At 35.1% G+C, this 13334-nt stretch overlaps 1 protein-coding gene across 1 annotated transcript in view; it reads left to right on the top strand.

Moving 5' to 3' along the window:
- Positions 1 to 13334, top strand: part of MALRD1 (MAM and LDL receptor class A domain containing 1) — a 239243-nt gene that overhangs the window by 133276 nt on the left and 92633 nt on the right. Inside the window, exon 29 of the mRNA XM_058831049.1 lies at positions 10594 to 10774. Coding sequence (XP_058687032.1) covers positions 10594 to 10774 — 181 coding nt within the window. The remainder of the gene's footprint in view (positions 1 to 10593; positions 10775 to 13334) is intronic.

Below are 13334 nucleotides of genomic sequence, written 5' to 3'. Positions count from 1 at the left end.
TGCATCAAAGTAGGAATGACACCTGACTGACATTATTCATTCTCTCATACATCTGAAAAAGCATATGATGCACTTTGATGATTAATAGGGAACATTCATGTCAATCCTTGTCCTGCAGATTTGTCACTTTGAAGAAATGGAAGATTAAATATTTATTAAAACCTTCAAAGTTTTAATGACCATATACAAGAATTAAAAATTACTATTGTCAGTCTTAGTAATTATTTCTAATCTTTTAATTATATTGTGCTTTCCTTAATTTTCCTAAATATGTTTTGTTTACATCAGATATATGTACTTTCTTTTTTTTTTATCTACTTTTATTTTTCTCTCACCAGAATTCCTGTAAAGATATATTTTCTTATTTCTTCCACTCAGTATTGTACACAGAATCAAAATGTTATTAGAGGTGAATTACCAAATTGAAATGTTGACTGAAACGAACAAAATCTCTGGAAGATTCAAGATGCTTTGTTCAGCTGAATTGGGTTTGCCTTGGTGCTTTTATTTTACAAGGCAGCTACAGTGATAATTCTTTAATTCTTCACGCACAGATCTTCACATTTTGAAGGTTGATTCCATAATTCCCACTTTGTGGAACGGATCTTGTAAACACTGTGACACTGTGAACAGAATGCTTCTGACCTTAGCAAGTATTTGTCAAAGTGTCAGAGGAGAAAAGTTGTCCTGCCAGTGCAGCTCCTACCTGCCCACTGTGTCACTCAAAGGGTCTTTGATCCATGATATGTGAGAGGAAAGGTCCTTCACCATCCTTTTTCTGCAAAAGGCACCCTGGACAAGCAGTCAGTGGCAGTGTGGTCTGATCTGCTCACAGAGGTGTGAGTTGCCCCATGTCCCAGTTTCATGGGCTGGCTGGTGATGTGCACAGGTTTTCCAACACACTCAGGGGGCTGTGCCTTGCCATCGTCCTTCTGGTGGTCAAGATGCATCATGGATGGCACCACTGGTTCTGGAGTTATTAGGGCATGTTTGCATTCCTTCTCTCAGTCCATATCCAAACTGATAAAGGAAAAAGGATAATAGAAAAAAAAAAAGAAAAAAAAAAAGAAAAAAGGAGAAGTGAGTTAAAAATGCATAAAAAGCACTGAAATTTAATAAGTGACTTATTTTTGCCTCCCATCTTACTGTTTGTTATTCAAAGTATTCCCTATAGGAGGAAAAACATGATAGATTTGTGGTTGCCTCAGGTCTGCAAACAACTTTTTATGATCTTGATTCATAAACTGATGTTCTGTTACATCTATTACTCTATATGCTCTGCATTTGTTTAAATAGTGCATAGAAGTAAGGGGGTTACTTGTTACTTTTAGTGTTTAGTCTATGGAATCTATCATTGCACAGCTTTTAGCACACTGTCCTTGTTTGGCACTATGGAGGGTTATAACAATTTTCCAGAATCTTAGAATTTTTTTTGACAGTGATTATTTCTCTTTCAAGCTTTGCTTTTCCAAAAAAAATTGCAATTGCCTCAAGTCTGAGATGTGAATATTCCAAAGAGACCTGTAAAATGAGATTACAACAAAGGTGTAACAAGGTTTGAGACAAAATAGAACTAAGTTGCTTGAAATGCTAATGGTCTTAGAAAGTGGCTTTGATGTCTGTTGTTACTTAGCCTTAGCAACAGAACTGAAGGAAAAGAATGTAATCCAAGCAATCAAAATTGTATCCCCTAAGCTACCTAAAACCCCAAATCAAACTAAGGTGGATTATGACAGGAAATGAAGAAGGAATATATGCATTTGAGGAGAAAGAAGGGAGAACTAGGAAATGAGAAGAGGATGAAGTAGTACAAAGTACCTAATGAATCCTCTTTTACAGTTCGTTTTATTTCTCTTTTCTAATTGGGAAGGATAACATATGAAATGAAGATATATTTTTTAAGAGTCTAAGAACATAAAGGTATATTTGAAGGAAATACTATCATGGGAATGTAAAGGGATGCAGCTGTCAGAAAAGTTTGCTTGGTTATAAATGAAAACTGGCTATAATGCTATTTATTAGATTTAATAGTTGTGATGGGATAGATCAAAGTTATAAGAAAGTGAAATACTCAGAATAATTTAAAGAAAAACAATAAATTATTCTTGTCTTCCCATTACAGATTTCCAAAATAAGTGGGTTTAAAGTATAACTTCATGTATTTTTAATGAGCAATTTAACTGTCATTCCTTGAAGTGTGTACCTGCTTGAAACACACTGCTGTCTCCAGGTGAATTACCAATCACTTTTTATCAAAGCATCTTTTAAGCTTACTTTTCTCAACTCAGAGCAATTAAAAAAAGAAGAGTCTTACTATTTCAGAACTTTACTTCTAGAAATATTGCAACTGCTGGCACCCAAGGCAGGGTGAGGTGTTGATTGATGCCTTTTGATATTCTGGAGGAATTCACTGAGATTCCAAAATTCCAAACAGAACTGGTGAATTTTTTAAAAAGGAATTTTATCTGTGGTACACCTCTATTTATCTAGCTTTTTTCATTAGAATGAGTGGGGGATTTTTTTCTGAAATGAGTAATCCTTTATTATAGTGATGTTAATTTAGGAAATGAGAATTGGGGAAAAGGTATTTCAGAGAATGAAAATAATCTTAAAACTTTACACAAAGGAGGAAATTAAAGGGGTGGCTGGATGGGTTTTGTCATTAACTCTTATTATGAAAACCTACTGAGACTAATACACACAGACTGTAATAAAAGGCTTGAAAGCTGAAATATCACTGTTTCATCTTGCTGTTTTCCTTCTTTCTATAATTCATTGTGAAAATTCAATTTTTTATATGTTTTAAGTTGTTTTTAAAAATGGACCCAAATTTTCATGCATGCTGATGTACATAGGTAGCTTATATGTTGCCTGGATAAAGTAATCTCTCCAACAAGTCATTTGATCAGCTTCATGTTTCCTTTCTAAGTGTTTTTTACTGAAGATGGAGACATACTAAATAACATGCCTGGTTCCTGCCATAGTATAACACTGAAAATTTTGAGATTTTTAATGCATTCTTTTCATTGCTGAGAGTCATGAATTTTCATTGAAGTCACTGGAGCTTGAGTAAGCTCATCAGTATTATGTCCATAAAGTAAAAATCATCCTGTTGCATACTTGTCCCTAATTTGTTCCTGCCTTTTGGAAACAACTCTGTAGATTTTTGCACTTCTCTGTTTTTTTGATGTTATTTCTTCATTTCTGCTACCTCAATTTGCTGAAAAATTCAGAATCCCATAGCATGCATCTTGCAGCATCTTTCAGTTTAGTGATGGAATTATTATACTCTGGATGGAATTATTCTGAATAATTATTCAGAATAGTGATGAAATTTGAGGTTTAAAATGTCTTCCTACATTGAAATTGTTACTATTTTTCTCAGAGCTATTCTAGGAACACTTAATAACTTTGGAATTATATGTTTAATTCAGAGCTTCAACATTCAGCTAATTAGCAGCAATTTTCTAAATGCAATGGTAATACTAACCACAAGAATTATTTAATAGGAGTGACAAATTTTCAAAACATTGGCTAAGGGCAAAGTAATAAATAACTACTACTGTGCCCAGATTTTCCTACATTATTAAAAACATGTACAAATGTTTTGTTTGGTTTGTTTGCATACACTTATCAACCTTACCCATAAAATACCAAGTATGTGCCTTTCCCTAAAACTAGGTAACGGAGTTATTTCAACTGGTGCTGTTATGAAGCAGCACTGAGCTCTTTGAAATGTTAAATTGTTGTATTGAATTAGTGATGGACAGATCTGACAGAGGACACAGATGCTTGCTCATAACTCACATCTTCGTGGCCTTATTGGCTGCTCTCATTTTTCTCTGTGTCACTCTGAAGGAAAGATAGAAGAGAGAAAACAAGAAACAAGGAAACAAAGGAAAATGGGAAGAGGAGCAGAAAGGAAATGTTAGCTTGAATTTTAAGTCTTGGATGACCAAATCTCGACTTCAGTTCATTTTTTGACCCATTTAAATACATTTGATAATTTGATACTCCTGAATATTTATCTCATGTAGAGCTTCAGTTTGCTTGAATGAAATATAAGATCAAAGTCTGCATGGTTAATTTACTGTTTGCGTGTAAAACAGTGTTTTAGGAATTTTTGAGAGAAATGAAAAAAAAATAGAATGAATCGTACTTTGAATATAACATCAGATGAAGGAGAAACCATTGTTTTGGGGTTTTTTAAAAGGTTTTGTTATACAGCATCAGTCTTCACTTTTATGGTATTTTAATGCAGTTTTGTTTCAAGCGACTTGTGGGAGACTTAAGCCTCAGAAGTGAGATCTTTAAACTAAGCAAGTGCTCTGTGTACTGCAGTGCAGAAGTAGAACCAGCCTAAATCTATAAGGAAGGTGCTCAGAACCTTCTCCAAATAGAACTCACTCTCAAGCAATAAAACTGGAATAACTAGAGAAGTATTAGAATTGCCAGCAAAGACATAAATTGCTCAGTGACTTGGGAAAATACAAATCCATGGACAAGGTCTTTCACTTATGGGAAAATAAGGAAAAGCTGTGACTTTTCTTCCTTCTGCCTCCTGTTCTTTGATGTGCATGTAAAGCTCAGGACTGCACTCCACTCCTCGCTGAGGAAAGGAGGAAGCATGGAAGGAGCACAGCTCATCATAGAATACTTCATTTTTAAACTACTTGGCCAGCCATAAAAAGACTTTAATAATGTTAGTACACAAAGGAACATCAAACTTCATTAAAACCAAGTTTATTAATTAATTAGTTTATTCATTTGCACACCATAAAAATACATTTCATTCTAAACCAAGAATAAATGGCTGAAAAGTAAACTGCCCTCCTGAAATACACTTGTAAAACAGAGGGATAATAATGCATCCAAAACTCAAGAAAAGAGCAGTGACAGTTAAAGTCACATCATGCTCATTCTATACTGTTTTTCTGTGCTTTACATAACATATGTCATGTTCAAAAGATTCTGTATCATCAAAGCTTTTCAGGGGGGTACTGTTTTCAAAGCAACCTGAAAGCAGGGATTTTTCTTTTTTAATTTTCTATGAAAGTATGTAAAAACAGTTTTACTTCTCTAAAAAGTCTGAAAGATTCTGTAGAAAGCGGAGTCTTTCGATACAGTGAATCTGGAAAGTATTTTTAAGGTATTAATAACAAACAGTTAATGTTTTTTTGATGAATCATTTGAAAATATTCTGTCTCTGATTAAAAAGCCCTCAAGTATATTTGGTTTGAAGAGTCCAGGAATATTTAACAAATGTTTTCATTGCTTCCATCCATTTGGTAAGCTCTGCTTCATTTCCTGTGGCTCTGCTGAAATAAATATCTGATGGGAATGAACCAGGAAAATATTTTGAACCCGGCTTGCAATATGAATAAAGGAGAGGTGCAGATCAAGAGCAAAAAATCTGTGTTTCATTGCTGTTTCACTGCAGAACAACTAGGAAGATTGCCTCATAGAAGAATCTTTATAATTACATCTGGAATACTCACTGTATTGCTCTGAAAGAAAGTATATTCACAGGAAGTTTCTTTGCAATGTCTTGTGATGGAAAATCACATACTCCTTGTACATGTTTTGGAGTCAGTTCCTAATATTGTTCTGACTCTCTTAGAAACCTTAGTAGCCTTGAGAATAATGTTGGTCTCTGATGGATGGAAAAAGTATTAAACTCAGCCACAAAATAAAAGGAATTCTAAGACAAAAATAAATCCTTCCTCTCCTTTATTATTATCTCCAGGTGAATTAATGAGGATATTGAGCCTAGTAAGTTGTACCTTCCCCCTTGAAGTGCTCAAAAGGAAGGCTGTAAACACCTTAGATTGTTCTTCAGATGAAGACAAGCATGAGGAAGATTCTGAATTGCAATGGAACAAAATCATGAAGAAAGGATTCCCCTCAGACCACCAGAATGCAGATAAAAATCCTCTGAACATGAATATGACTTTTCTGATAGCGCTAGGCATATAGACCTACAGATCTAAACAGGTTGTGACCTTCTTAAAAGTAATTCTGCCATTTTCTGAGAGTGTTTATTACTCACCATGATGTGCCAGTGGAAGACTAGGACCCACTGCTGCAAATCAATGTAAAAATACACCCTTTACTGTCAACTTCTCCTTAACGAGGGCTCCTCACCTCAGCCTGACCTTTCGCTATGTTCAGCCCACAGAGGGCAGTGATGTGTAATTAATAATAACTTTTCAGAGTTTTAAATGAAAACCCATTTGCTTTTAGCTGTCTAAATGTGTATTTTTGGGAAAAACTTTTTTTAAAAAAAAATAATTTTTTTAAAAATTTTTTTTATTGATCTGTCAATAACATTAAACTCTCAGAAATTATGAGGTTAAGTTTAAGGAATTAAAAAGTACAGAATTACAAAATAGGTTATAAAAATTATGTTCTGGGGAAATTTCTGGAGCTTTTTTGTTGTAGCATTGCCTGGTAATAGTGTGCACTAATAAATAGCAAACCACAGAGTGGGAAGCAATAAGTCTAAAGTAGAAACGCACATGCAAATCTAGGATGTGTTCTATTGTATTCTGTGGTCCAGCCATCCTGTAAAACCTATAGCATGACCAACAAACAATCCTCTTAAACCATTTCTGTCTGCATAAAGCCTACATGCAGCTTAACTCCTGAGGAGTAGCAGGAAAATGAGATTCCTGCCCTGACCAGCAGCCAGCAGAGTCAACCCACACATACACGGACAGGACCATTCAGCAAACCCACAGATCTGAGCCACCTTTTATCAAATCAGCCTGTTGGAGCACAGCGTTTGGCTGGGCCTTTTGTCACCAACCAGCCCAGGCTGAAGAGAAATCTACACTCACTATGAGTAGGTCTCAGCAAAAGGGTGACCTCTTAAAAGCAGAAAAAAGGTGACACTGTGACCTCCAGCCTCCTCTACACTGAGCATATTTCTACTTGTCATATATCTCTTTTTCATATCTCTCCTTTGCATTAATATATATATACATGAGAGAAAGAGATCGAATGATTTCTGGATGCAATGGGAAGGTCAAAGCACAGAATATTTTTTCTATCCTTCTCAGGCCATATTTGTGTTTGTTTTAGAAGCAAACATATTCCAAAGGTATGGAAGAAATGCCAAAGCACAAGACAGATTAAATGGTTGGAGAATGCAGAAAACAAAACAATAATTCATGAAATGGAATCTGCAAAGCTGCAAAGCGATGATCCTCTCATGCCAAGCATGTATCCAGAAGTGTATATCCTGAGCCAAGCCTGCTTCACTCTCTGGGCCTGGGGAGAGGGGGAAGGCCAAGTTTACTGCTTGTCTCTTCCTTTCCCACCTTCCCTTGGATGTTTGACACAGACAATGTCTAAGGCTTATGACTTTGAAGGGACTTTGCATTTTGCATTGGAGCAGCCTTCATACATTTATGCAGTGGCTGAGGATGCTTTTCATTTTGGTATGTAGAGCTGTAGCTCAGCAAGTGAAAAATCATCCTTTCATGCTTTATGAAGTGCTACTGTGGTTTAGGAACACCTTCTGTGGAACCCAGACAAGAAGAGAGATGTCTCTTCTGCATTTTATTTGTGTACACATATTCGGTAATTTGTGAAATGCAAGGAGACTGACATAAAGTTTCCATCTGGAAAAATTCTTCTTAAGAAAAAATATTTCAGTGTCTCACTGTATAAAATATGCCCCAGTGCCTATAATTGCATAAAGATTTGATACTTTATGGCTATGATACCATATATAAATTGATTGTTACAACATTTTTATGTAGTTATTTCTAAAGAAATATGTGATCCCTATCACTTGTTACTTGCAGCATCCTTTACTCAAAAATCAATGTGATAAACACAACATTAGTCTGAACAGAATGTCATGTAATGAAATATAATGTGAAATCTATCAAAATCTGGCTAGCAGCAGACATGAGGCTCATACTCTGGTTAACTGTGTAACATTTAACACCTCCAGATTTTTTATAAATATTTATCTCTATGTATTTTAAAAAGCTCCAGCTATCTCCTTACATTCAATATGAAATATATCTAATTTTGTAATAGATTTGGGCCTTAATGTTCAGATAGAAAAAAGTTTTGAATTTTTCTATCATGCTCAATAGCATGAATATAGGACAAGTCTCCTATAATTCAGAATTATTTTAATCTACTTCATTTTAAGTTTTCTAAATTCACCACTAGTACACAGCATTGAGTTACTTTTTTAAAATTAAATGCTGATTTTTTATAAATAATATTAATGAAAATTATTTGGATTCCAAACAGTTGTCAAGTCCAGACAGAGGAGGGTCTATACACAATACAACAATTGGATAAAATGTTTAAAAGTGTATCTTTTCTAAGTCTTAGGGTTGTATTCTATGTTGGAGAATACAATAGGCCAAATGTAAATAGTCATAACCATCCATTTTATTCATGTCATGAAAAGGTGGAAGCTGTTTGCTGACTAAAATACCCCAATAATAAGAAATTCTCTCTTGGAGGCTGTTCAAAAATATCAGAATCAATGGAATATATATAGCTGAGCTATTGAAATAAATGAAGCTATTGATGAACAGGAGTAATAGGAAAAAGTTTAAAATAGATTTGCCACTCTGTTTTACCACTTTTCAAATCAGTTTCAATTATTGTATCTACCCTTTTTGAGTTCAGTGTTCATATAGAGCTCTCTAAGCTGTGTTTCTACACTGAAACGTACATAAAAGTTTTACAAAAGGTCTTACTCTGATTTCAGCCTCCCTTAATTACAGTGATTATAGGCCCAAAAGGGGCTTCTTCACTGGGAGGGGGGTCAGCTCCTGGAACAGGCCCCTCAGGGAAGTGATGACAACACAAAGCATGTCTGAGTTCAAGGAACATCTGGTCTTGGTCATGGTTTAGTTTTAAGTTCTTCTTCAAGAAGCAAGGAGGTGGATCTGAAATCATCATGGGTCCCCTTCAACTTGAGCTGATCTATGGTGCTATGACTCTGTTAAGAGAATGGGCTGCTGATCTGATGGCACATAGAGTTTGGAGTCTCACCAGGAGAAATTCATTAAGAACATCATAACCAGTCTTCATCAACTCTGGAATTAGTGGTGCAAGGCACTACGAAGGTCCTGTTATATTATTTGCACTTTAATGGACTGAGTCACTGGCTTTAAACAAATGAGACATAACTGAAGAAGCAATGCCTAAACTCACATCTGTAGGTGCTTGTGTGCTCAGAGATCATGACTTAAAATAGGTTTCTGTCAGCACTGGTCTAACTTTGTTAGTTATGTGTAGAAATAGAGTTATTCAGCTGTATATCTATGACTTTACATGAAGTTATGGAAATTCATCCCTGTTTTTTTCTTTCCTGTTTAGCACTTTAAAGTAAAGTTGCCATCATTTTCAAAAATTCCTTCATTATGATTTTCCAGAACACCCTTGCCAAACCACACTTTAAGCGTGTCTATGCTTTGATAGGTCTGAGGACCTCCTTCTAAAATACATCAACAATTCTGTGAGTTCCCTGAGTCACAAACAACTAATGTAATATTTGTGTGCATGCTTGTCTGCTCTTTCTTATTCAGAATACAATATCTAAAGCACCAAGATTCATTTTCTCATCATAAATATGCATAAGACATTCTTATTAACATAAATCTGATCTAACAAGTTCACCATGGATAAAGAAATGTAATTAATTTTCTTCCCTGCCTATTTTACTGCTGTTTCTATTTTCCTTAGATTTTGCTTCTTCATGTACTACAGTCTTAGAACCTTTGTTATGCATTATATTTAGCTGCTCGATGCATCTCACAATGTTTTTCTTAACCCCAGCTGGAGTACTAATGGCTTTTGCTAAGAGTAGAAAAAAAATTTCTTATTTACAATTTGGATGGTTAGTCAGACAGTCACAAAGAGAAATAGATTTAGACATATACAAAACTTTTGGAAATATATCCTTTTGATGTCATCGTACATATGTGTCATCCCTTCACAGCAAGGAAAACTGGTGCGTCTGCATTCCAACTCTACTATTATAAAATGAAGCATGTTGTTTCCTGCTGACTTGTCAGAAAGGTAGTATGATAAGAGGTCTAAAGAAAAGCTTTAAAATACATTAATGTACTTGTGAGTCAGAGTATTCTTATTTACCTCCAAATAAGCCATACTAAAACTATGGTTATCCCATATTTGTTAGTATTTCCTCCCCTTTATCACCATTGTCACAACCTTTTAAAGATAGATGGATACAATCTAAAATGGTAGAGTAGCCTTGCATGCAGTAATATATTCTAAAAACAAAGAAGAGTTTTTTATGAAGTTAAATACAAATCTAGCAAAATGGATGGTTTTGCAGTTCAATCACACACAATTTCTCTATTGAGACTTTATTTGATATTGATGGTTGTTATTAGCACAGTACTCATCTAATTTCATGACCTCTCCTATTATCCTAGCAAAGGATCTCTTTGCCAATACTTGACACAACTGCATGGGTGTTTTCAAGTCTTCTCTCTGTTTTGTTTGGTTTGCGTTTTCTTCCCCCAAAGTTTGTGTTTAATAATCCATATTCGCAGGTATCTTACTATATATAATTTATTCAAATTTCAGACTGATGATGGGATTGTGAAGATATGGAGTGAACCAGGAACTTATCGTGATGAGTGGAACAAAGTCAAGTTGCACTTGGGGAAGCTGAGGAATTTTGAAATTATCTTTGAAGGCATTCGTACCAGAGAACTGGGAGGAGGAGCAGCAATAGATGACATAGAGTTCCACAACTGCACCACAAGTAAGTCCAGGGGGAAAGTAGAAACTTTCTAGAAGGGTGCTACATGAGATGTAGGAAGGTCTTGTTTGTTTTAAAATATATCATAATTTAGTTGTTTTCATCATAATTTCACTGCTCATAAAATCAGTTACGAAAAAATTGTTTCTGCTCTTGTAACTATACTACTCTATTCTGCACATACATTCATGTGGTGTTCTCACACTAAATTATGGTGGATAAATCCAAGGAATTACTGAGATTTTGGGTTTTTTGTTTCGGGCAAGAACTTCTTTATTTCATTGGTAATTTATTGACTCTGTGATGTTCTATATAAACATTTTGTATAAATTGTGTCAGATTATATTTATGAAACCTTTGGCCTCTGTGTTTTATTATAAAGTCTCTTGTCATAAGTGGAGACTACAAATGAACCTTTATCAATATTCTTTTTCCCAGTTCAGTTGAAGTTTTAAGGTCAGCAAAATAAAACTTTTGACTCCTTCACAGAATACTCTATTTAATTCATATCTCTGTGGACATAGGCTAAAATAGGAGCAAAGTTTGCCCCTATTAAAAGCAACAAAAGCAACAGCAACAACTACAACAACAACCAAAATAAAAACCACACCAAAAAACCCTAACAAACCACCAAACAAAGAGTAACAAAAGAAACCCCTAAACCCAAGATGATAGATACAGAGTAGGTAGATCATGGCTTCTCTCAGAAAAGTATGTGGTCTTTCTATCCTGTAGGAAACAGTGTGAAGCAACATAAGTGATTTTGTTGAAGGAGTTGATCATTGCTGATGCCACTTATCAACAGTGTATGAGTTTTGTGGTAGTTTGAGCAAGCTTTAATCTCCTGCCATAGAATGGATGCCCATCATCAACTGAAGTATGAAAAATGAACTTCTGAAGATCGTCTCTTGGTCTAGTTTCATCTCAAAAAATGAAGGGTTTGCATTCAGAAGTTGTTGAATTTCAGAGAATGGGAATTCAAATTCAAAGAATGACACAATCTGGGACATTCTTCAGAACTGCACTTTAATAAAACTTTAAGGCAGATGTACTCTTACAAGCTCTACAGAGCACATGAGCATTAGTGAGCCCCTTGTCTTTTCTCAAAGTGTTTCATTGCTGTGCATGCAATTGTTCTCCAAGCTGTTAAGTCAGTGTCTATCATCTTGAATAACAAAGTGGATGCTGTTCACATGTATTTATTAATACTAGTGGGGTCTAGTTAAACCACATTTCTGGGATTCTCTTCTGTTTTGGGGCTACAACAAATTTGATAATTTCATAGTCAGATTCATGAAGATGTTCAGCATATAAAAATTGTTGAGTTTATTTTTTTGGAGGAAGAAATAATGTCTTTGTAAGGTTAATAAAGATGATACCAACATTTCTTAATGTAGTGTAAAAAATATTTCTTCTCACACTTTAGTACACATATTATATAATAACCTGAAAAATTACATCATATAAGCATAACTGGAAATATTCCAGAGCTGTCATTGCAAGGAAGGAAATTGTTTCAATAAGGATTTGGAAAGCTGTCATATGAAGGATCCTCAATCTCTTAAAATGTTAAGCTTGCTGAAATTTACATTGGTTTTAGTCTATGACCCTACAAATCTGAATGTCAACAGTGTTTTATAACAAGTCTTGCATTAAAATACCTTTGCAGTGAAACAGTTCAGAAAGTAACTTGGTTTATTACTTTATAGCAACTATTTGTTTTGCAGCACTGCTTCAGGAAGAAGCTCTGTTTGCAAATCAATTGCATCAAATGCTAGAATTACTTTCACATCTTCAGCATAGTCATATTCGTGGTATTTTGCAGAAAATTATGGTTTTGAAGATGGATAATTCAGAGGAGGCTTTTTTCATAGAAGTTTGATGTCTGCAATTGAAGCACAATATGCAATACAATTTTTTTAGATTGATTTAGGAAAGTTGGAGACCCAAGATGCTGATCCTTTATAGAGTTGTCACTTGCATGGTCATTGCTTTTGCACTCTAATAGAGTACAGTCTTTATAAACTCAGAAATCATCTCCTTACATCATCTCTGGTGGTGTATGCTAGGCACAGCAGCGTTATCATTAAAGTTTAGGTGTGTGTATCCTGTGTGTTTATGCTTATGCCTTTGCTTTCCAGCAGGATCAGAGGCCAAGTGGCTGTTTGCTTTCCAGCTATATCTGTGTGCATCTGTGAAAATGCACGTCTGTAAAAAAAGAAAAACAAACAAAACCTAAAAGAACGCCCCACCACACCTCAGTCCATCTCTACCCCCTGTTTTTCTTATCTGTATGAGGATACTTAGCCTCAAACCAACATTAAAAGGGAATCATTTAGCACCTTTCACATCAGCTCTGCACTCTGCATATCATTTTTTGCCTTCCATTCTACAAGTTGATACCTGCTTGCTTAATCTTCTCCAGACTTTTGGTATGCTGACCTTCCTGTTGGCAAGATGACACAAAGGAGCCTGGTCTGACCTTTCTCATTCTTGTTGTTATTGATTCTTTACCTTTGTAGAACAAACAAGCAAAATACATTTTGCCAGTTTCTCAAAAATA

The sequence above is a fragment of the Poecile atricapillus genome, chromosome 2 (genome assembly GCF_030490865.1).
Source record: "Poecile atricapillus isolate bPoeAtr1 chromosome 2, bPoeAtr1.hap1, whole genome shotgun sequence".
NCBI lineage: Eukaryota > Metazoa > Chordata > Aves > Passeriformes > Paridae > Poecile > Poecile atricapillus.
This window is presented reverse-complemented; position numbering and strand designations above follow the sequence as displayed.